The sequence below is a fragment of the Erithacus rubecula genome, assembly GCF_903797595.1.
Source record: "Erithacus rubecula genome assembly, contig: scaffold_101_arrow_ctg1, whole genome shotgun sequence".
NCBI classification, from domain to species: Eukaryota; Metazoa; Chordata; class Aves; order Passeriformes; family Muscicapidae; genus Erithacus; species Erithacus rubecula.
Genome location: NW_027636395.1, coordinates 406,767 through 431,593, shown reverse-complemented (window position 1 = coordinate 431,593; position 24,827 = coordinate 406,767). Strand labels below are relative to the sequence as shown.

At 41.6% G+C, this 24,827-nt stretch overlaps 1 protein-coding gene and 1 long non-coding RNA gene across 3 annotated transcripts in view; one reads left to right on the top strand and one right to left on the bottom strand.

Annotated features, from left to right (window-relative positions):
- LOC306815143 overlaps positions 1-24,827 on the top strand; it is a 107,970-nt gene that overhangs the window by 675 nt on the left and 82,468 nt on the right. The window contains exon 2 of the long non-coding RNA XR_013777328.1: positions 15,161-15,261. This is a non-coding gene — a long non-coding RNA (uncharacterized lncRNA). The remainder of the gene's footprint in view (positions 1-15,160; positions 15,262-24,827) is intronic.
- The window catches only part of EDIL3 (EGF like repeats and discoidin domains 3), a 227,292-nt gene continuing 223,722 nt past the window's right edge, over positions 21,258-24,827 (bottom strand). For both annotated transcript variants that reach the window (XM_079331767.1, XM_079331768.1), the window contains one exon: positions 21,258-22,869. In XM_079331767.1, coding sequence (XP_079187893.1) covers positions 22,720-22,869 — 150 coding nt within the window. In that variant the 3' untranslated portion in view covers positions 21,258-22,719. The remainder of the gene's footprint in view (positions 22,870-24,827) is intronic.

Below are 24,827 nucleotides of genomic sequence, written 5' to 3'. Positions count from 1 at the left end.
TAAAATTAATGCAATATTAATGCCTGCTTAATGTACTAATCATTAATACAAATGAATTTTCATTATGCACTAATTTAATTATTGCCTCAGGAAGTTGTAGCTGACACTTCTGTGCCTAGAGGGGCACAATTATGTCCAGCTCAAACTTTACTTCCCTAAGCTGGACTTGGAGAATTTTCTTTACAATTTGTCTGAGATGGATCCTGGGAAGGTTCTGAACACCCAGAACTGTAGCAACAGGCTTAGAAACCAAACTTGTGATTCCTAAACTTGGAAAAATGCTCCATCATGCAAATTTGTCTCCTTTAGTTCAGTAGAAAAATGGAATTAGCTGGCAGAAAGCCCAGCAACTTTGCTCCTTACAGAATCATGGAACCACAGAGTGGTTTGGGTTGGAAGGGGCCTTAGAGAACATCTCATTCCAAACCCCTTGCTGTTTTTCCTTTATTAAAAAAAAAAAAAAATTAAAATTAATTTTTCCCATGATTGGCTGCAAAACGGAAAATACTTTTGCCTTCAAGCAACTTTTTAGTGTCATGCTCTGTGCTTTACTATCAGATCCTAAAATAATCTTTGTTAACAACTCAAAATTGCTACTGCAATTTAATTATTGTAATTTGTATAACATAGGCCATGTGTGTTTTTATTCAATGACCCCACAAGAGGGATCTTTTCTTTCCTATTCCTCCTTAAGGAAAAAGATGAAATATATTTTATAAGGGGCAGCTTTTCTTCCTAAGGATTTTGGGTGCTCCAATGAGCACCTGAAAGTGGAAGATATTCTGTGCACGTGAGTTGAGTGGAATTCATTCCCTTGCCATTGACCACCAAAAAACTCAGGCATTTGTCAGTCCTGAGATTTGTTTCCAGAGGGTGGATGTTGTGAATAAGGCATCAGCTATTCCAAGTGTTTGCAAACAATTTCACCTTGTGTTTCTTATTGTGTTTCAGTAGAAAATAGTCTGAAATCCATATCCACTGGTTTGGGCTTAGGCATTTAAAATTATATCCTCCATCACTTCATCCTGAAGACTTTATATTTCCAGCCAAAGAGAAGCAGATAATGCAGAAGGTCAGGGCAGGAGAAAGTAGCAGCAGGAAATACCCATTAATATTTAAAATCCCTTGTTTTTCCTAGTGTTTTATCAGAACCCAAATACAGCAAGACAAATGTTTATTCCTGAGTGAAATATTCCAGTTGAAATATTTCACAATACATTTACTTTTTCATATTGTGCACACAGTTGTATTTTATAGTTTAAGGTTTCACTAGTGATGTCTGTCAAGACTTTTTTGTTTTGGTTTGTTTTGTTTTTTTTTTTTGCCACAGTTGATGTTAGCAGTTTAGCAGGATTAACACAAAATGTGGCACAATTGTTGAGTGTGTAGGAGACAAAATGTTGTCACAAAAGTGGTAAAACCCAGAATTAACTTGGAGTGTCATGGATTGTGCCTGGACATCTTCCTGTGGTAGACTATAATGAGTTAGGTGCATCACCTAGTTAGTGGCCTGTCTTTATTATTATTATTATTTTCCTTTATTCAGAGTCAGGATTAAAACATGAAGGAGATTAATTTCTCATTTGGACTTGATTGTTCATTAATTTTTATTTATAGTACAGAGAGTTCTGTAACACTTTTAGCTACCAGCTAAAAGTGAGCAAAATGGAGCTGAATCCAGCTAGTTACAAAGTCTTTTAAAGCTAAACAGTACAATAAAGAATTAAAGAAGAATTATTTATACTTTGGACCCAATAACCAAACCCCTGTACCCACAGTGTAGCACTAATTAGCTAACTAAAAACTGGCATCTGAAACTAGGAAAAAGGAAGAAGGAATAAAAAGTAGAAAGATACAATGCTTAAAGACCTCCATCTTGTCCCATACTTATTAGTATATTTTAAAACCCCAAATTCCACCCCCTTCACCATGTGAAATCACACACTTCTATTTAACTACACACCTGTGACTTTAACTCCATCACTCAAATTTGGAAGCTTCTCCAAGGCCTCAGGTCAGAAGCAAGGGCTCAGTGTCAGAAATCACAGAAAGCTCAAAAACCCAAAGCTTCTGGGCTCCAACAGTAGACGAATTTGCAAAGGACAAAAAAAGGAAAACGTGACTTGGGAAGGAACTGTTGATCACGTTTATTCGCGCAAAGCGGATCGCCGCGCTATCCCTGTGCCAAATCCCCAACAAGGGGGAGCCTCATGGGGCTGGTCAGGGCCAAGAAGGATCTCACAGAGAGCAGTGGAAGAAGAAATCTCTGTTTTTCCCTCTCTGGAGGTTTCCTGTCCCCCGTGCTCCTTTTGGGATTTTCTTCCTCGTGGGCATCGCGCTGGTGCCCGATCCCACCAGAGCAGCAACAGCTGTCTGACCACTAATTATTCTCCAGGAAACAAGGATTCTGTGCCAGCACAGCAGCGTGAATGGCCTGAGTTCCTGAGTTTTCAAGGTTTTTCAAGGTTTCCATGCTGGACTGTGCAGGTGCTCCATGCCCTGATGGTGTCCCTGTGAAGTTGTCTAAAATTCTACTTTTATTAACATTTATTATTTCTGACTCACAGGCTGAACACATTAATGATGTCTGCACATGGGAGGCCCCGGGCTGCTGCTCTTAAGAGTATTTCCATTATGATATTCAGCTGTGCACCCTCAGAATTCACCAGGATAACAAAAGTGTTGCTTTTCACAACTTCTGTGTTACTAAAGAAAAAAAAAAAAAAAAAGAAGGAAAAGCTGAAATCCTGCAATGCTCTGAATTGTCAAGACACTGCAGTTATCTGAGCAATGACCAATAATAACATCACCTTTCCAGCTCTTTTACTGTTGGGTGTCATGAGAATAAATAGTGATCATGTTGGTTTTGGAGGAGAATGCAAACAAGGGAAATCATTTTTAAAATGAGATACCACAATTATCCTTCTTTTTGTCTTTCAATTTTCTTTGCACAGGCATTGGGAGATATTTTTAAAGTAATCTTCTAACTACTATTATTTTGGTCCATTTCATAATACATTTAGAAGCTTAAATCTCATCATTTTATTCTTTCCATTCTGTCATTCTTTTGAAGCCACGTACTATAAAACACAGATTAATGTGAAATGAACTAATAAATTGGTACATAATAGGCAATTTTTTTGTATCTGCTGAAGTATTTCACCCACTCTAATAAATACATTATACTGAATATTTGTAAGTGGCTTTTGAAGAATACAAATTCAGAAGTCTATACTTCTGGAGAAATTTAAACTCTTGGCATTCAGTGCTCTGAGAAGACATAGAAGTTTGGGCCTGGATAATTTTGTTTGTTCTCCATTTGTTTTCCATTTGTTTTCCTGGTGATAAAAACACAGTTACCTGTAGGCATGGAAGTCATTTGGGGAAAGAAACTCCAGCTAAGCACTGCAGAAAATAATCTCTTTATGATGACCTTGTGTCAGTGCCAGTACAAAACTTCCTTCACAGCTGAATGCTCCAGCCCTGGGGATTATTAATGATGGAAAGTAATAGCTTTTAAACTTCTAGTCACCTGAGCTGTGTGTCACATACATTTATTCCCATCAGAATTCTAAAAATGCATTTATGCAGTAACTTTGGGGATGTTTTCAGAACAGCAATATCACCTTGGTGATAAATTCACCTGGATTTTGGGCACATTGCAGTGAGACAGTGTTAGTGATGGATTACCTCCAGGGAGCCCAGGAGCTCAGAGCTGCACAATCTAGAAAACTCTGGTGTGTGGGTGCTCAGTGCATTCAGTAAAATACTCTCTGGAAATGCTCAGGGAAACAAATCAGCAAACTGTCTACAAGAATTCCTCATTTGTTTCTCTTCAGACATGCAGATAAAAACAATCACTTGGATAATGAGGAAAAAAAACCCCAAAGACTTAGAGGCTTAAAAAACCCCCATAAATTTTGTGAATTTTCAGGTCATTGCACTCCTTCTGCACATCTGTTCCCTTCTGAGCACTGCCCTGTGCCCTGGCCAGCTCAGGTTTGGGACATCCAGCCCTGAAGGTGCCAGGTGTAATTTCCTTTGAGAGGTTCTCCATCACCTTACTCTGCATGCAGGAAGTCAGTAATGATTTTATGGATATCTCTGATTTGTTTTGAAATGCTCATTGTTAATGCCAGACCACCTGAAAACCTGAACTAGAGAAGCAGGTGCTTATACCACGGAATGTGGTATTTTCACTTGACTTATTCTGTTCTTTTTAGCTATTTTTGAAATTTATCAAGACAGTGTTGCTTTGGGTTTTTTTTTTAATCTCTAGCTGGAAGTGGATGATTAGTCACAAATGAACAATTGGCATGGAAAAAAAAATCCCTGGAAATATGTGCATTAGCAAGTATGGAATACAATAACTCAAAGAAGTGTATAATATAATTGTATGCAAAGATTCTAGTGAAGCATTTAATATAATGGCTTCACTATAAAATTTGCCCTGGAAGGTATAACTCAGGTCAATTGGGAAAAGCATGGAGAGAAAATTACCAGAAGATCATTAAAAAGTGCCATGATAAACAGTAATGATAAACAGTGCTAGGAGGTTGCTGTTGGGAAATCAAAAGGATTAACACCCACTGTCAAACACTCAACAGCATGAGCTGTGTTCCTTTACAGGCTTCTGGGCAATTGTTTTTTCTTCTGTCTTTATACAGTGAATATTTCTGTGATAAGGAGCACTGGAAGCCTCCCAGTGTCTGGAGGGTGCTGTCCAAACAAGGGAAACCTTTGGATTTATCAGCAATTTATCAATAAACCTGAGTCCACGTTTATTTTCTTTCTCAAGCTACTTCTGTCTGTCAAGACCCAGATTTTGACAGCAATTAGCACAGTGCCATCACTGAGGACTACCCTCTCCTTTGTAATATGGAAATCTTGTGTATGGCTCTGACAATAAAGCTAAAAATAATTATCTGCTTCCAACAAAACACATCCCTTGGGATTACATGTGAAAACAGAGCAGGTACACTCTGCTGGTTCCTCCCTGAGTGAAACAAGAAGTCACCACAGTTGGCAAGTGACAATTTTTTCAAAGTTTTAAAATGTCCCCACGGCTGCTTCTGTCTGAAAGGGCTGATTATTCACTGCTGCAGATTTCATAATTTTTCTCAGGCTGAGACAGTTTAATTTTATCTGTTGGGAAAAGTGATGGAAAGAAAAACAACCCACCTACTGGAACCAGCAGCAGCACTCAGGGGATGATGGAACATAAAACAGCACAGTATATATGGTCAGGTGGTTTAATGACACAGTTTTGTTATTTTGTGATAATTAGTGTCACTTGCATGAAAGCTCATCCCTAAAATATATTGATTTACTCAGGAATTATCTGCTCCAACAGTACCCTTGGGGAGAGCTGTGAGTAATAACAAAGGGAGGAGATGCTGGATATTCAGACAGATGGACAGACAGGTGATTTACATGAGAGCAAGGTATATAGGTACAGTCCTTCCAATTAGAGAAGAAATTGCAAAAAAAAAAAAATACAAATGGAGTGAATAATTTCTCCTGCTGTGTGACTGACATGGAAACTCTCTCCCCTCTGCACTCATCCTGCTGCTTGTGAATCATTCTCTTTATGATTCAATGCTCACTTCTCTTTCCATCTCAGATTTCTTACCTAACCAGTTTTGTTAATCTCAGTTTTTTATTCTGTCCTCATTGCCAGGAATTAGAGAGGTAACTGCACACCCAACAGTAATTTTAGAGAAGTAGGGCTATTTCTCATCCTCTGAGGAGCTGTCAGCATCTTTCTTTGGATTTGGGGATGTTCAAGCTGAAGAAAATAATGATGGACAGCAGCATTGTTATTGCTGTGCTGAAGCAGGGTGGCAGAGGAGCTGCACACAGATTCTGTAGTGAAACCACTATCAAAGTCTGCAGTGGAAATAGTTTTAATAATAGTTTTAAGCACCTGGGCAAGGGGCAAAGGGGATGGTTCATCAAAGGCAGGGACTATTTGTGGGGGAGGAATGCTGTTAAATGTCCAGTTCATCACCAACATGGGACAAAAAGGGTTTTAGAGAAAGGCACAGAATTCTTCCAGCATTGCAGGAGTTCTGCAGGCACATGGTTTCACCTGGGAAGTGGAACTGTGGGCAAGGCCATTCTCCTCCCCCAGCCCTCCAAAAGTGATGCCACTCCTATGATGAGCCCCAGCAGGACACAGAACCCATCCTGCTCATCCTTCCCACCCTTGAAAGACAGAGCTGAAACAAATTCAGTGTGCAATCACAACTGCTTTGTGCATGCAGGACCCTTTCTCCGATTGCTCTGGTTAAATACACACTGGCATTTTTGTGTCTTGTCCAGGATGCAGGGGTAAAATAAATTCTGAAAATTCCTCCCTTTGATAGTGGAAAATAAAAAGCATGTGAAAGTGAATAAAAAGGTGTAAATTGTATGTAAACTATGGAAATTAATGAACTGGAGGACAGGTTTTTTCACTTCTCTTAGACTTCCTGATAATCTCTATAACAACTGGTTAAAAGTGGTAAACCCCTATATCTAATGAACCCATATAATTTCTGTCATATCCATATAATTACTACTGTTCAAAATCCCACTTTGTTGGAATTCCAGCATTCCCCTCATTCTCTTTATTTTTCTCTGCCTTTACTTGCCTATAGCTCTAAATTGCATGCTTATCTCCCAAAAAGGTTTTAAAAGCACATTATATTCATATAAAGAGAGATCATAATGACAATTGAAAGTCAAATTGAAGTGCATCTCTTCTAGGAGTCTTGTTCAAGATGTGCTGCATTATTTCTTTGCCAAAGAGTGAGAAAAGCATCGTGTGCCCTCTGAGCTCCTTGTCTTTAGGGACTGGGGACTATAAAGCAGAGTGAGCTCTGATACCACAAAGATTTCAAGATAAGCATATTTAGCAATTATCCTCAGTGTTATGCAGGAAAGATCAAGTGAAACTAATCAATTTCTCCAAATCAGAGGTTCAATACGCACAAAAAAGAAAACAGGAGAAGCCTGCTTTTATTCTCCCCAATACCATCCACATGGCCCATTTTCCATCTAGATGTTCCTGTAGAGAAAAAGGGAAATATCAGAAGGTTTGTCATGTCAGTAGAACATCAAAGCTCTGCAATCAAACCCTGATGTAAAGCTGGCCCAAGCCAAGCCATCAAAATCAACAGTTTGACAACTCTGGGAGGATGTTGTGGATGTTTTTGAAGGGAGGTCTCATAAAGAACAAACACAGTTTTTTGTTTTGCAGGGCTACCTTGAGCCACTCTTTTTTTTTTTTTTTTTTTTTTTTTTTTCCTAAACAGCCTATTTGAAAAAAGATTTATGGTCTCACTGTTTATAGGTGGCTGTATGTGAGCAATATTATGTGTGTAAAGTGCATTTAAGCTGCATATTTCAAAGAATCCCATTAATTGGGAAAAGTCTGAAAGTGGGAATACATTGTCCAAAACAGGTGTGTTGGCCAGAGCCATCAATTAAACCTTAACACTTTTCTACAGAAGGATTTTATGGTTGTGCATCAGGAGTGACATATATCTATCAGTCCCAACTGTTTGCAAGTTTAGAATGCACAGATCTTACAGAAAACTGTGAATTGCTGTCTGTTTTGAATGGCCTTTTGACTTCACAGCTTATTCACTCCCTCTCGTTGATGATGAAACTTGATTTTGTGTTAATTTTTTTTTTTTTTTAATACTCTCTGACTGGATTGCATATGTTTGGAATGGCCTGGCTCACGTCTCTATCATATTAGCTTAACCATATTTTAAAACCCACTGAATTAAAGGTCTCCTACCCATTTATTTGATGACTTGAGGTTTTGAGGTGCCCGTTGCTGCTCCTCCTGAATCAATGCTGCTCCAAAGGACTCACTGAGTTAATTTTTGCTTTTAATCCCGTGGTGCTCATTCAGTCAGGCAGCTGTGGGGAAGGTCAGGGGAGGTAAAACTGTGTCTCTTAAACTGCAGTGGCTCTGAGAAAACCTGGGTCACTCTAATTACTGCCAGCCCGGGCTCAGCATCCTGCCTTGTGCTTCAAGAGCAGTCCCTGCACCTGGGGAAAATAAAACACACTTTTTCTGTGTCGTGCACTCGCAGGGATGGAGTGTCAGTGACCTGGGATGCAGCTGGATTTGCCTTTGAATGAAATCCTCTGAAGTGAAGCAGCTTGGCTGCCTTTGGTTGATAATTACCCCTGCTGCATGGATCAGTCACCCAGCCTGACCACGCCTGGCACATCTGTGACATTTTCCTTGCCAAACTGAGCCCTTGGCAGAACAAAGGAGTTTCTGCCTTCCTCTTGTAGTGGCATGTGTGCTCTGCCCAAACCCCAGCCCAACAGCTGGTAAATCCCCCAATTTTTGGTTGCATGCACTGAACCCCACACCTGGAACTTGCCATGCCCAGGTGGGTGCTGAGAATATTTTCCTAAAAATCAGCCTATAGTTTAGTTTCCTTCATATATCCCTATTTTCCTGAGAGTCCCACAGCTTCACAAATTGTCCATTTTATAAAGTTGGGTTTCTGGCCCTGCTTCCCCTTGAATTCATTTCTGTATTTGTGAAAGTGTGGCTGTGCATGGAAATGTTAAGCAAATGGTGTTAGACATTTTCTACACTTTGAAGGGAAATGTTTCCATCCAGGCATGTGGGAATTCTTCAATATTTAATAAAAAAAAAGTGCATATTATTTGAAATAATGAAGATTAACACATGCTGACAGTTTCTGGGTTAAGCTTCTCCTCTGAGTAGGTTTGTTCCTTGTGACTTCAGAACAATAAATTGTGTAAAGATGGTAAGTAGTCAAAAAAAAAATATACACTCCATTATTACTTAGGTAGAGCTTGAATTTACTGAAACAGAGTTGCACTTGGTTGTATTAAAAACATACCTGAAACAAGGGGAAATGTATTCATGTTGAGCATATACTTTCTTCAAAACAATCTTCAATATTTTTGGATGAAATATCCAGAATCAGACACTTCTGAAAATGCATGTGATTAAGAATTATGATTAGAATCAGAAAATAATAATCTGAATTTATTCCCCCCTCCCCAGTTTCTGTTAATAATGATGTAGAACTTCACCTACAGAAATAAACCTTGTTGAGACTCTTGAGTTTTCATCATGTACAGGCTATTTATTTCTTTTCTTTTTCAAATAATGAGCATAATTTTATGACATGCATTTCACATATCTTATAAAGAACAAAATACTGCCTCAATTAGAGACAGACTTGAGCTGCAAAAAAGTGTTCAGCATTCATTGTCTTCCTTCAGGCTGGGAGGATCAGGCATAACCTCTCTCCTGATGGAAATTGTTTGCTGCATTTATCACATTAATTTTCCCCTCCCTCTCAAAATATGGCTGAAGAAGGATGGAAGAATAGGAGTGGGTCCAGCAAGAGGGATTGAGCAAGCCTTATCCTCAAATATTACACAGCATTCCACAAAACTGTAATCCTCTGCATTAATAGTGTTGTCTGGCTGCATAATATTTGACTAGAAAATGCTACACTTTATGAATTTAAAACTGCATCACTGAAAGTAAAAGGAGGACCTGAATTAGATGCACATTTAATTTTTTATTGGCACCTTTGCATGATGCATCTGCTCTAGGCAATATTCTCACAAAAATATGGTTATAAACTCACAGAATGGTCTGGGTGGAAAGGGAACTTTGAGATTATCTCATCCCACCCCTGTCATGGATAGGGACACCTTCCACTGTCCCAGGTGCTCCCAGCCCCAATGTCCTGGCCTTGGGCACTGCCAGGGATCCAGGGGCAGCCACCCTCACAGAGAATAATTTCTACCTAATACCTAACCCAAATCTACTCACCTTCACCTTAAGGCAAATTCCCCCTTGTCCATGTCCTTGTAAAAAATCTCTCTCCAGAGCCCCTTTAGGTACAGGAAAGCTGCTGTAAGGGAAAATCTAATATTTCCACTTCCTTACTTCCAATTTAATTTGGATTAAGTTCAACAAACACCTTTCAGGGACCACAATATATTAAAATCCTGCAGTACACACTGACTTTGAGATGCAAGCTGATGGAATCAGGAAAACAAAGGGGAATGATAAAAACCCCTGCACCCAGAGGTGAACACAGAGCTGATGGCACTGCAGAGGCCAGAGGAACAAAACCTGTGTGTCTCTGGGGCCAGAGGAAAAAACCTGTGTGTCTCTGGGGGACTCCTAGATCTGGATAAAAGCCCTGACCTAAACAATGTAAAAGTACAGAAAGGTTGAATATTGTTGTCTTTGAGTTGGTGGTGAAGTCCAAGCATAAGAGACACCTAGAGATGTGGCAATAAAAAAAAGTTTTGGCAATAAAAAAAAAGTGCCAGAAGGGCTTCAGATGATGAGCTGCACTCTTCACCCATGTCATTGTGGCAGAGCAGGGCAGGATGAGTGCAGTGGAGGATGATCCTCATCCTGCAGTGCCACTGTGCTTTTCCTTGGGTCTCCTCAGGAAAGGGGCAGATTTCTGCTGCTCTTGCAGAGAGAAAGGGCAGATTTCCCTGTGCCGTGGCTCTCCAGGAGGGTTGGGATGGGGCTGGTGAGGGTCCCCATCCTCCCTGTGCTGGCCACTACAAGGATGAGCCACAAGTGGAAAAGGCACCATCAAAGCTGGAGGAACAAGGGAGAAAAACCCTGCAAAGCTGTGCCTCAGTTGCTGCCTACCCTGAGAGCAGCTTGTGGCACATCCTCCTCTCTGGCTTGCAAATAAATTTGATGTTTTTTTCCTCCTGTCTCCTGTTTCTCACCTTTTATCTAGCTCCTGTTTTCAAATATTCACATGGCAAAACCAAACAGTGTTTTCTAGGCAAATAAGCAGAGCAACACAGAATGTATTAGCAGGCACTTATTTCTCATTGCGCTGAGAATTAACTCTTTGGTCTTTGTTTCATTGTCAGCTGCAAGGAATAATTACCATTGGACAAAGAACGAGTGCCACTGTAAGGAGCAGCACAGCTGAGATCTCTTGTCTCATTTGCAATTATGCCTGGAGCTAACAGGATCACATAGCAGGCTGAGATCCTGCATAATTAGTTAAGGGACTTCAATGCAACAGGAATAGAATGAAAAGGGTGATGGTGAAGAGGCAGGCAGAGATGCCAGTCATGCAGCTGTGGCTGCTGCTGCATTTTGCAGTCTGTGGAGCAGGCAAAGCTGGGCACTAACCCATGACAGAACCCAGCACACCTGCACACACCTGTATGGGCTGTGCTGCCCTGAGCAGGGCAGGGAGGGGGTGCCTCTCACAGCCCTGCTCCTCCTGCTTCTGAAAATGCATCTCCAATTCCAGCTTGCACTGCTTTCCCTTCCTTCTTCTCTCTCCTACCCTCACCACTGCCCCTTAACTCCAACTAAATAAAGGCTGTGGATTGGTATTCATGAATAGGAATGATCTTTCCTATTTCCTGCTCTCAGAGTAACTAATTCTCCTGCATGCAATCAGGCTGCTTCAAGATGAAAACAGATAAATGCTGTGAAATGGTTAACATGTGCATTAATGGCAAAATTGCCATTTGAAATAACTTTAGCTAGAATTGTGTCATATGAATGAGTCTTTCAAGCAGGTTGGCCATAAAATTAATTTAGGCAGTGGGAACTGTACTGCTCAAAGCCAGGCCACATTTCTTAGAGACTGGGAGACCTGGAGAGTCACAGAGGATTAAGTTCAGATGAAGATCAACCCTTTTCCCCCTCCTGTCCCTCCACAATGAATATTCAATCCGAATAAATTGGACAAAAAAAAAAAAAAAAAAACCAAAAAAAAAAAACCAAATTCTGTGCTGCACAGGGCTGGGACAGCCCTTTGGAATGGGAGGTGCTGACTCTGCCCCTGCTGTTTTTGGCATGGTGCTCTCAGCTGGAAAGGCTGCATGATGCAGGGGCCAGCCCAGTCCTGCCTGCTTTGGTCTCTGTGTGCTCTGGAGCATGGAGAGGATGCCAAGCCAACACCTCAGAGATTCTGGGACAGGACGGGAGCTGGAATCACCCTCAGTGTGACTCTACCAGCTCTATTATCTCAGCTAGAATCTCTGCCAGGAGTGCTGGTGGGAGCTCAGTTGCTGCTGGGCAGGCAGGGAAGGGCTCCTGGAGCTCCAGCTCTCCTTCCCCACTGCTGGAGTGCAAGCACAGGGATCTGTGAGCTCCTCTGGGATCAGGGCTGGTACAATCAATATTTTCACTGCTGAGCTAGAGGAAAGGCCCTTGGGAAGATGATAAATAGGAAAAGGGAAGGTTACCAAGGTGTCTCTGCCAGCACAGGCTGATGTTCCTGGGTTGAAGTCTGTTACTCTGGGCAGGGAGAGCCAGTCCAGACTGTCTGAGGCAGTGAAGGAATGCTAATGAGCCTTTGCCTGCTCAATCAAAACATCCTTTGCTGCAGCTCAGGAGATGATCTGGGCTGCAGAACTGTCAATACATTCACTTGATACACTGTGACGTGAAAATACAACCAAAAGGATCATCCATATGTACAGAGGGCTCAGAATAAAGGGAAAACAGCAGCTCTGAGAGGGTCCTCAGTAATTCTCCAACAAATTGTGCCAGTGGAGATCATCACAGGACAGTGAAAGATGATTTCATCATTCATCACTTGTGAAAGATGCCAGGTGAGAACCAGGGAGCCCTGGTGGTATGAGCTGCTGGGTGAGTGCCTGGAAGGAGCACAGCACCCATCAGACATCACTCCACCACTCTCATTGGAGCATCAGGGACACATTTCACTCTCCTTAACCTAAACAGGGCCCTTAGTTCTGGGAAGTGGTTGCTTGGATCAAGGTGTTTGCTCACCTGACTGTTTTCTGGTAGCATCAAGGGGGTATCAGGCAGTTCTTCCTTTTGGTATTATGAGGATGCTGGACCACTACCCTACATCTCATTGTGGAGTTTTGGCACTCCATTTTCTGACTTCAGGAGAATACTTATCCATTCAGCAGTCTAAATGCACAACAGACATGAATCCACATAGAAAGTAACCCACTGGAGAAGAAATCAACCACAAATGCTTTTTATTTTTATTTTTTTTTGCAGGCCAGAGGAATGCTTGTGGCAGAGGCGAAGGGAAAAAGATTGCTAAACGTTTTTAAAAATACCCAAAACTGCTTCAGTTGAAGTGCAGCCTTTTATTCCACGGAGGGATTAACTGGGACATGTTTGCTGAGCCATTCCTGCTGCCCACTCCCTGCTGGCAGATGCAAACTGTACGTGCCATTCAGTCAGCCCAGGGCTGCACTGGGACCTGGGGAGAGTTTTCCTTCACCACATCACACCCAGCCCTTGGGCTGCTCTGGTTTGGAAGCCTGGGCTCTGGACTCCCAGAAATATTTGGGGAATGTGACGGTTACTGAGTGAAAAGGGAAAAAAAGCCACTTGTGAATAGCTGGTCTCACAGCTGAACAGCAGTTTCTGTCAGGGCTCAGGAGCTGGAAGGGAGCAGGGAGGTGGAGCAGCCAGGCAGGTGGTGAGTGGCATGTTCTATATATGTACATTATATAAATATTGGGTCAGATTCTTCTGGAAGCCACTCTGACTCCCACCTTTGTGAGCCAGAAAACCTCCCTGCTCATTCTGGTCACTGGTCAGCGATGGCTCCTGAAAAATATGAAAATGAAATACTTGCAAGTCCCTCTGTAAAGGCAAAAATGGCTTTAAAATAAAGAAGCACTTCTGGCTTTCAAGTAATGCTGCCCATTTCCATGAGAGCCTCTAAGGAAAGGTGACTGGGGACAAACATTTAGCAGGATCATTTGTGACTGGAGAAAAGGTTTTAAACTAAAAGAGGGTTGATTTAGATTAGATGTAAGGAAGAACATTTTTACAGTAAGGGTGGTGAAACACTGAAAAAGGTTCCCCAGGGAGGTGGTGGCTGCTCCAAACACTCAAGGTCAGGTTGGATGGGGCTCTGAGAGACAAGCTCTGGTTCAGGGCATCCCTGCCCATGACAGGGGTTTGAATTTGGTCTATTTGGCCTTTAAATGTCCCCTCCTACCCAAACCATTCTGTTAGAACACAGAGATACAGTGTCCTCCCCATCCTCATCAGTTTTTCTTGAATGGAAGAAAGTTATGTCAGCGTACATCAGGACAGATAGGTTAGGCTGATGAGCTTAATTAACAACTTTGTAATACTACTTTCACTTTTCTCTCTCTGTTCTCAGATGAAATATGACATATAGGACACAACCTGTAGAAAATGCAGATATATATACATAAATATCTAAATATTATAGATATTATTATATATAAATATAAATATGTGTGCAAATATACACTTCATATTTACACCAACAAGCCATGCTTTAATTGCTTAATCAGAAATTCCCTGTTAGTGCCTTTTCACTCTTAGAAAGAAGCTGTGAACACACACTTCAGAGAAACTGTGAACCTGTTATAGTAGCACGGGTCACATGCAATAAAGAAATTTATCCAAGTCAAAAATGGTAGAGGCACATCCTCCAAGAGAAAAAAATCAGGGAAGAACACCAATTGCTCTTCCCTCATCCACCAGTGCTGCAGCTGCATCACAGAACCCTCCAGACTTCCCAGGGACCCAACTTGTCCTCAGTGTCACAAATCATCTCCTTATTTTCCACGTGCCTTGGCATAATTTCCAGAAGGATCCAGTAGTTCCCTGTGTGTCTCTTAATTGCCCTATTAAAAATTGGGGTTATGTTTCCTCTTTTACAGTCAGTGAGGCCTCCACCAGACTGCCACAACTTCTCAAACATGATAAAAAGTTCCCCATGATCCGTGGGTGCATCTTGTCATGTCCCATGGCCTTGGGAACTTTGGCACCATGACCTTGGGCTCCTGGGATATATCCAGCCTGATCTCCTCCTGCACTGGGCAGTTCTTCAGGCCTTCTCTTCACCTCCTGCACCTTGGACCAGAGCACTTCTTGGTGAAACTGAAGCAAGCTGTTGAGTACCTCAGCATTCTCCTTGTCCTGGGTCTCCCATTTCCTTCCAGAGTGGGCACACATTTTCCCCACTTTTGTTTTTTGTCACCAACATACCTATAGAAGCTTTTCTTGTTGCCCTTGATGTCTCTGGAAAGATTTAACTCTATCAGGGTTCTACCTTTCCTAATCTGATCCTGGACAATTTCTCTGCACATTTCCCAGGCTGGATGTGGCTGCTTCCATGCTCTAGAGATTTCCCTTTTTTTTTTTTTTTTTTTTTTTTTTTTTTTTTTTTTTTTTTTTTTTTTTTTTTTTTGTTTTTTTTTTTTTTTTTTTTTTTTTTTTGGTTTTTTGTTTTCTATTTGTCCAGGAGCTCCTTGTTCACCCACATAAGCCTCCTGGCATCTTTGATTTCTTCTTTGTTGGGATGCTTTGCTCCCAAGTTTGGAGGAGGTGATCAATGAATATTAATCTGCTTTATTTGGCCCTGAGTCTCTCCTGGATTAAATCCATCATACTTGACCGAGCAGATCCCTGAAGAGGCCAAATTCTCCTTTCCTGAAATCCAGGCCATTGAACTTGTGTGCCTTCCTCCCCACTCAAAGGATCTTGAATTCCACCATTTCACAGTGCCTACAGCCCCTCTCAGTAGTTTTAGTTTTTGGAAAGTCAGGAAGAAAAGGTAGATGGGTTTAGTTATTTATTGGGCAGAAATTGTTGCCTGGCATGGTGGGCAGGCCCTGGCACAGGGTGCCCAGAGCAGCTGTGGCTGCCCCTGGATCCCTGCAGTGGTCAAGGCCAGGGACACTGGGATTGTAGCAGCCTAGACAATGGAAAATCCAGGGGTTTGGATTAAATAATTAAATTTTCTCCCAACTCATCCCAACCCATCCCAACCCATCCCAACCCAACCCAACCCAACCCAACCCATCCCAACCCAACCCAAACCAACCGAACTCAACCCAACCCAACCCAACCCAACCCAACCCAACCCAACCCAACTCATCCCAATCCAACTCAACTCATCCCAATCCAACCCAACCCAAACCAACCCAAACCAACCCAACTCAACTCAACCCAACCCAACCCAACCCCAACCCAACCCAACCCAACCCAACCCAACCCAACCCAACTCAACCCAACCCAACCCAACCCAACTCATCCCAACCCAACCCAACTCAACCCAACCCAATCCAATCCAAACCAACCCAACTTGACTCAACCCAACCCAGTCCAACCCAACCCAACTCAACCCAACCCAACTCAATTCATCCCAACCCAACCCAACTCAACCCAAACCAAACCAAACCAAAGCAGCCCCACCCAAACCAACCCAATTCAACCCAACCCAACTCAACTCAACTCATCTCAACCCAACTCAACCCAACCCAACCCAACCCAACCCAACCCAACTCAACTCAACCCCATCCAAACCAACCCAGCTCAGCCCAACCCAACCCACCCTAACCCACCCTAACCCAACCCAACCCAAGCCACAATTCTCATTTGGGGTTGTTGAATTGCATCTTGTGGACGCTTGTGAAAACAGTGCTGCTCCAATCTGTCCCTAGAGAGGCTCATCAACTCTTTCTCCAGTCTGTGTCAGATCCCTGCCACCCTGTCACCTGTGCCTCTCCTATGGCACACCCCTGCTATAATCTCACCTGTCCCTGCCCTCCCTGAGAGGTCTTTGTCATCTCCTCACCCTTCCCAGCAGAGCTCCATGAACTCCAGCTGGTCTTTGATGAGAGGTGACACCCTCTCCTCGTGTCCTCTTCCTGCCCTTCCTAAAAAGCCTTTAACTGAGGCTCCCCTCCCCCAGAAACTTTAGAAGGGTAAATCCATCCCATCAAGCCTTCAGTGTGTCAGACCATAGCACCTACTGTCTGACATTTTCATCAGAAAATAGCATGTATCACTTTTTAGGGGCCCTTTGATCTTGCCTGGATGCATCACATGTATTTTTTATGCAGTCTGTTGTACTTCATTGCATTTATTGTGGCCAAGGCAGCACAACACATTTCTCCACAGCTCCTACCGACCTCTCACAGCATCCCAGGAAACAAACACATTCATTTAGTCTGCTTTTGATTTTCCAGTCTGATGCAAATGATCAGTGATCTTTCCTAGTGTATTTTGAGGGTTGATTTCCTCCATCTAGTGAGAAGTGCGCCTGCTGACACATCATCTGATGTGTGACCACAGCCCACCAGCTGGCAAACCAGAGAAAGAAGCATTATTGTGACAAAGAGGTTGTGCTCTGCCTGTCCTCCCCACCTCCTGTGCCTCACCTGTGTTTCACCAGGTGGTTCATACTTCCTGTACACTCCCATACATGTGGAGCCTAATTCCAGTTTTATATAAACTGCATAAAACCCCAATTATTCTTGCTCACATACCCTGATAAAATACATTTTGCTGCATTCCTAGCAAGCTAAAGAGTGAGAACAAAGCATGTTTCTATGTTGTCCCACTCAGAGGAATTTAAAAGCATATATTTACAGTGATATATGCATGACTGAATGCAAATTTGCAACAATTGCAATCATAAATCTGCACAACAAATTTTTGTGCAATTCTGCCTTTTATATTTTAGATTCTTAATCTCAAGCAGTCTTGTTCATTATAAAGTGTATCCCTCTATTAAGAAAATTATGCAAATTATATAAAATAAGAAAATACTTTGAGATTAGTAAAATTGTCTTCATTTAATCTTATTTAAACATTATCTCCTAATTTGTCCTAGTTGATTTCTCAGACTAAGAAGTGATCACAGGTCATTTAGTAATCCCTAAGTGAACAGACTGACCTCCTGCTTTTAAATCTAAGGTATAAAATAAGTGTTTACCACAGAGACTACTTATTTCATGATGATGTGAAGTGTGGATACTCATGTTAATCTCTTCAGTTCACTAGCAAAAGATATGGGAGGATGGACATTGATAAATTGTTGTTATTCTGAAGAGATTTACTTATTATTTTCTCTCATTGTCCTGGGGAATTCTGGGGATATATTTTATGAAGAACGTAAAAACCCACTTTCCAGTTCTTCAGGAAAAGTCCCCATTGCTCAGTGAAACAGTTGCAATTTATAACCAAAAGTCAGAAAACTTCAAGGTGCAGAAATTTATGACTGAGGTGCTAATATTCAGCCATCATTCTCCAAAAGTACTCCTCTTCTTGTGTGCAGCATTGTATTCCCATTTTTTTGTGACTGGTAAAGATATGTAATAAGGGGAAATTGCAATTTTGTGACTTTTCTGCTGAATGACAACATGCTGGAGTGAGTGTTGAGTGTTGGGACTGCAGGTTGGGCAGAGATTGTCATCAGTGAGTGCTTGTGAATGGTTTTTGTCTCTAAAAGATGACTTTAGGAGAAGGGACACAAGCTGAAACCATTAAAAAACAAAAGGATGTGCATTTATGGGCTCATTCAAGGTGTAAACCACTGAATCTTCATCTCTCTTCAGAATATTTTAATGTAGTTTAATTTGGGAGTAAATGGCTTTCTCAAGTGCTACTTTAATCACTAAGCTTCTTCAGAAATTGAAAATATAGAGTTAACTAATATAAGCCATTTTGGGGAGCAGGCTGCACAGCAAATAAAAGAGAAAAGTGGCAAGAATGTGAGCAAACACCAGCTCTGCTGAGGCATCTCATAGCAGGTCTGGGCTGCAGCCACTTCTTATCTTCTCAGAAATTAATTTGCCTATGCAGGAGTGGAGGAGAGAGGATAAGGGCTGATAAATATCCCAGTAAATTTGACTTACAAGGAATGAAATTGTCATTTTCCATTTCTGGTGCTCATTCAGAGAGCAGCGGGATAGGGGGAAAAAATTTTTTTTAGAGTCGTTCAAACCTACAAAGGTGTTGGGTTTTTTAATCTGGAAGAACAAAGGGAGCACATTGAGGGGAGCACAGCACCAACTGCTGATTTTGCTAGAAACAAACTTACCTACCACAAAAACCCACAAAAATCCAGGAAAAAGCCACACCATATCTCCAGCTCCAAATCTGCCGCCAGCGGGATCGGCTGCGTCCCCTTCAAGGTGTTTCAACATAACAGCTTCAAGAAAGCCACCTCATTTTTCAAAAGTTTTATTGATAAGTTTGAAGACTAGACAAGGTTGTACTGGTTTTACATCGCTCTACATGATTTAGGTATATACAAAACCATTTGAATATCACACAGCTTGAAAGGTTGCAAAGGTCGTTTGTGTCCGAGATACTTCTGTACTTACTGACACATCAGAAGCCAGCACTGAATATTATAGTTCACATTGGCTGTATAGCAAAGATACACTCAGTTAGTATCCTTAGTCTTCAAAACTGACACTTAATTTGTATGCAGCCATTCCAAAAGAGAAAGTCAACCTCAGATCCAGAGCCAGGTGAGGCGACGGGCCCTCAGCGCCGATAAAGAGGAGCCTCGTGCCAGTGCTTTATTTCCCAGGCTATAAACATAAAGGTGAAGCCTGCCTACAAATACTTAGCTGGTTCAGGGTGAAATTTAATTAGGGGAACACTTTTGGCCTTGTTCAATGTCATTGTTAGCAATTAGTACAGAAGTCAAGGATCATTTTTGAGTTTTTCTCTGTCCCCTAAAAGGGACATTTCCTGTCCTGCACCTCTGTTTTCTGGGGCTGGGAGAGAACAGTTGTGGTAATTTATAACCTGCCCCTTATGGTATGCACCTAGACAACGAAATAGAATCAAAGGGGGAAAGGTTTGATTCTATCCCCTGATTCCCACCTGCTTTGTTAAATCTGAAGGATTCCAGTTAAACCAAGAGCTATTTCAGACTGATGCTGCTGACACTGGGAGCAGGATTTGGTGCTGGAAATGCCATTCCAAGAAGACCTTTTGGCATCTGATGAATAATGTCATTGGAAAAACTCCTAGCACACAGGTTGAAATGGTAAGGGCATCAGATATATGACTTTTTAAATTGATTTTCATGGAGTATTATCACGAGGTATGGAGCTATCCCAGCAGGCTGTGAAGACTGCTGGCAGCTGACACAGGACACAAGGGTGAAAATGCTCAACACAAAATTAATACCAAATCAAAATTACTGCCCTACATTACATGAAAACTCTATATGCAGATGAAGGGATTACAATTAATTTACTAAACCAAGAAATATTACTTCAAAAGCAAAACTGAAGTTGCAAAAGATAAATAACATGAACCCCCCCCTTCCCCCAACATTAAGAACACAAACCAAGTATTTCAAAAGAACATTAACACAAGTTTTTAAACTAGGAAGTCTAATTTTATGAAATGGCCTTCTGGTTTTTTGGATACAGTCAGTTAGAAATATCTGCATGCTATTCTTCATATCTGTAATTAATTTTAGGGTCAACTGCTCTCCCATAATAGAAAAATGTATTTAAACCTCTTAAAATATTGTGTGTATTCACCCTAAAGAGATAAATGTTAATAGTTTAATTTTTTTTAACCTAAAGCCTAAATTGCATAATATAGGCAGAAGATAATGTGGCGATAGACTTGTCCTTCATTATTCAGATTTGTTTTTTTTTCCTTATTAGAAGTACCAACAAAGTGATTGACTTTCTCTTTAAAATTGCTCCTTTTGTTTGAAGACCACTCCATATATACATCATTAAGGAATGCTGTTAACACAGTTACAGACAAGACAGTAACAGTCTAGTGGCTTTTGTTATGCAGCACAAAGTAAAAAATAAAGAACAAACTTAGCAGTGTTGCACAGGACCTCAACATTTCTTACACATACTTTTACCTTTACAGGACTCTTCTTTAGAAGTCTTTAAATGTCTAAGCCTTATAAAATAAATACTTGTATAAATACAGTTTAAGGATTAAGTCATTTTGTAGAGGCAGGGTGTTCTGTTTGCTAAAATGTGACAGTTTAAGTGACACTATCAGAAAACCGCCACCATTATATCCCCAATTCTTGTATGTAAAATTCCTGGCTGCTATTCTAGAGTCTTTCACAGTTCAATGGATAATATATATTTAGTCTGTGGTGGAGAATGTGTGATTAAATGCAGGTTTTTTTGAAATCCAAACCATTTTGTTTCCAAGGTAAACTTTGCCCTTTGCAGACTGTGGGCCAGCTAGCTGCTGGCCTGGGAAGCAGTGCCCAAGTTCATACTTGAGAGTTTTGGTGAGAAAGGAACAGTGACAGAAAGTATAAGTTCAGTGACATTTTCTGAAACATGCAGCTGCATCTCTCTCTCTCTCTCATTCTCTCTTTCTCTCCATGTCAGCATGTTGTGAAATGAAAAGGTTGGCAGTAATCCCAAGTGCTGTTGTTTCAGGTAACATAAAATGTCCCCTCACTCCCTGTCCCAGGATCTTTCAATACACTGAGATGCTGCTCTAACATGGTCACAGAGCACTTTACTCCAAGGGAACTTGGATTGCTCTTCAAAGGTTGGTACTGGTATCTCAATCAGCAGGGGAAACTGAGGCACGGGGGAAAATGTCCCCTCTTACTACTCCACTTTTCCTCCTAAAAGCTAATTTTTAAACTGGGGGTGCTATCATGCTGTGTGTGAAGCATTCCTGTAGATGGGGCATAACAGGAAACAGCCTCCTCGTGGCTCACTGGTGTGTGCCTAAAAAGAGTTTATTTTAGGAGCAGAGGGTGACAAGGGCCAGGCTTTGGTGTGCTCCTACATCACCTCTTACCTCCTGGGGAGGAAAGCTGTGACTTTAGGAAGAGCCTAAAGAGAGAGAGGGTTTCCTGGCAGTAAGGGGGCTGTTCCTCCTGTGTGTCTTCTAGCACCTGGTTCCTTCACCCCACATTTTCCTCCTCAAAGGAATTCAGAGCATTTCTGAAAGCAGCAATGGGGTGGGCAGATCACAGTCCAGGGCTGTGTGCTCACCCTTGGACAAAGAATTCTGGAATGGGATTTCTGATGCACTGTGTGGGCACCCAAGGTGAGACACCACAGGTACCCTGGTGCCTCACCTTGGTCTCCGTGAAAAAAAGCACAGAAACTTTGCAAATGCACAAACTTTGGCAAATTCATTAGTTTCACAATACACTGATTTGGTTTAATATGCAAACAGGTGGAATCTTCCAAGGAAAACATCACCAGCAGTGTGATGCTAAACAGAAAAAATGGAGGCCGTGCTCTGCAGCATGCAAAATAGAGAAGGAAAATGGGGCAATTAGGAAAACCCTCCAGGTGCTTGGACTGTGCTGTCTGGATGAAAGTGGTGAAAGGTAGCTCGTAACATCACAGGCACTGTGCTTCACAGTACCAGGGAGAATTTCCCAAAATATATGTCATAAGAACTGACAGTGTTTGATAGGCACAATTACTATAATGCAGTCATCCCCAAGTAAACTTATTGCTAAAAGCTGCAGTATCACTTTTTGCAAGTAAGATGACGGTATGATTTATGGAGAACTCGTCAGCCCAATGTTCCTGAAGCTGCAAATGAGCTTCCTCACACTATTTCTCTTCCCCTTGTAAAAAGTATGCTGCTGTTTCTTGGTTTTTTTTTTTATTTTTAATTTTCTCTTTTCCCTCAACACGTTTCAACCAGTGGTGAACAACTCAAAGGAGAGCTAGGAGGATAATTCCACAGCAGAAGGGACAACACCAACAAGATTTCAAGGGCAAAAAAAAACCAAAAAAAAAAAACAAAAAACCAAACAAAACCAAACCAAACTCAGATCGGATCATTTTAAAAGGGCAGGCTTAGACCTCCTGGCGAAAGACAGCTAGCGGCCTACCATAAAAATGAGCGAGCACTGTTTCATGGGAAAGAAAACCCCACTGAGCATCCCAGTTGCAGGGCAGGAGCAGGGCTCAGTCCTCAGCTGCACAGCCCAGCAGCTCGGAGCGCAGGGTGATGCGGCCGTACCACGACCAGGGCAGGATGCGCACGTGCCGCGCGTGGATCGGCGGATCGATGACGTTCTTGCGGTGCGTGTCGTTGTCAAAGTTCCCCTGGAACACCTGGAGGGGGAGAAAGCAGTCAGGAGGGTTTTTTAGTGGAAGTTCCCCCCCACCCTGGAATAGCTAGTTTTGAAGGTCGCTCGCCCCGTGGTGGAATTCTGGCCGCGGGTTTGGATTCCGCGGTGGATTTTTTTGTCGCATCTTTGAATAGCAAGTTTTTAAATGCTGTTTAAACTTAAGGTTTAAAGTGGAAAAGAGAAGGTTTGGATTAGGTTTAAAGATGCTGTGAGGTTGGGGAGCCCTGGCACAGGGTGGCCAGAGCAGCTGTGGCTGCCCCTGTATCCCTGGCAGTGCCCAAGGCCAGGTTGGACACTGGGGCTGGAGCACCTGGGACAGGGGGAGGTGTCCCTGCCCACTGTATGGGCTTTAAGGTCCCTTCCAACCCAAATATGTGATTCCTGCCTCTCCTAAGACCTTGTGATTCATTCACACTCAGGTGCAGGTAGAGCTTCCACTCAAAGCTTTACCCGCGGTTCCTCCACGCTCTGAAAGTTGCACAAAAAATCATTAACATTTAAAAAAATTAAATGTCTTTTTACTTGGCATTTGTACCATCTCAAATTAATCCCAGGAGATCCTGTTCCTGTTTCCAAGGAAATAACATTAATAATTAAAGTTAAGGATTTTTATTGTGTCAGTTATGAACGTAGCTGGGGTGCAACTATGTAAACCCTTGTAAAATTGGTGATTATCAAGGATATTATCTTCTCATGTCAGACAAAAGTCAGCAGATGAATTCAGGGCATCAAGCTGTGATAAAAGTAAAGCATCCTAACACAGTACAGTGCATGTTATGATCCTATTTCCACCTGTATTGGTTAGCCCACACAAAAGTGAGTTATAAAACTCTGTGATAAATCAATGCCAGATTTTTCCCCTGCCATCCACTATTTAAACTCAAAGGCCACAGCACCAATTTTTGGCAAAATGATCAGATTATCCCCTTGGGTTATTTTCAGTTTTTTATGGGAAATGTTCATTCTCTTAAAATGTCAGCCAATTCACTTCTCATTTGTAAAAACTGAACCTGATGGCTTTTCCACTTGAAATGAATGACTGTCGTTTGCATCATGCAGAGAAAAATATGGACCTCCTGGAGAAGTGCTTATATGACTGAATTAATGCAGAATAACAGGTTTCCTAGAAGTTCTCTGGAAAATATCAGAGTTTGAAGTCCAAGGTGGCTGATCTAACATTTTAGCCCTGACTCTGGTTCCTTTGTGTTCACAAAGCTGCTTGGTCTCCACTCTGCACCTCTTTGGATTTTTGTCCCTTTCAGGACATCAAACAAAATCTGTCCCCTCCCCAGCTGATTCTCTTTTATAAATGATGAATTTCCCTTTTTCATCTGCCATCACAGAGGTGGGAGCATGAAAGGATGTGGGAGTTCTGATAGATGGATGAAGTAGCAGAGAAAATGACTACAGAAATATTAGTTTTGTAAGCATAAAGGAAAAAAAACAAAAACAAACCAAATTATTTAGCACAGGGAAAATTGTTTGCTGCCCAAGTACAGTGCTGATACATAAATCAGCAGTAGCTTGGACTAACAAGGTTTGCACCTCAAGTCCAGTTTAATTTGTAGAAAAAGACAACAAGCACTAAGTTCATAACTGAATTTACACTGGCACCTCAAAAAACCCAAAATGCAGCAAGGAAAGCTTTAAGTTTTTTTTTTTTTAATTTGGGGTTTTTTTTTGTGGTTTTTTTTGTTTGTTTTTTTGTGGTTTTTTTTTTGCTTTTTTGGGGGTTTTTTTGTTTTGTTTTTGTTTGTTTGTTTGTGGGTTTTTTGTGGTTTTGTTTTGTTTTGGGTTTGTTTTTAAATTTTATTTCTTGCACATGCATGTGAAATATCTGTTAATATTTTTTGCCAGGCTAGACAACAAAGGAACTTTCCTACAGTCCCAGTGTTCATATCTGCATGTAGATATGCAAGATAAATAAAATTATGTGATGCA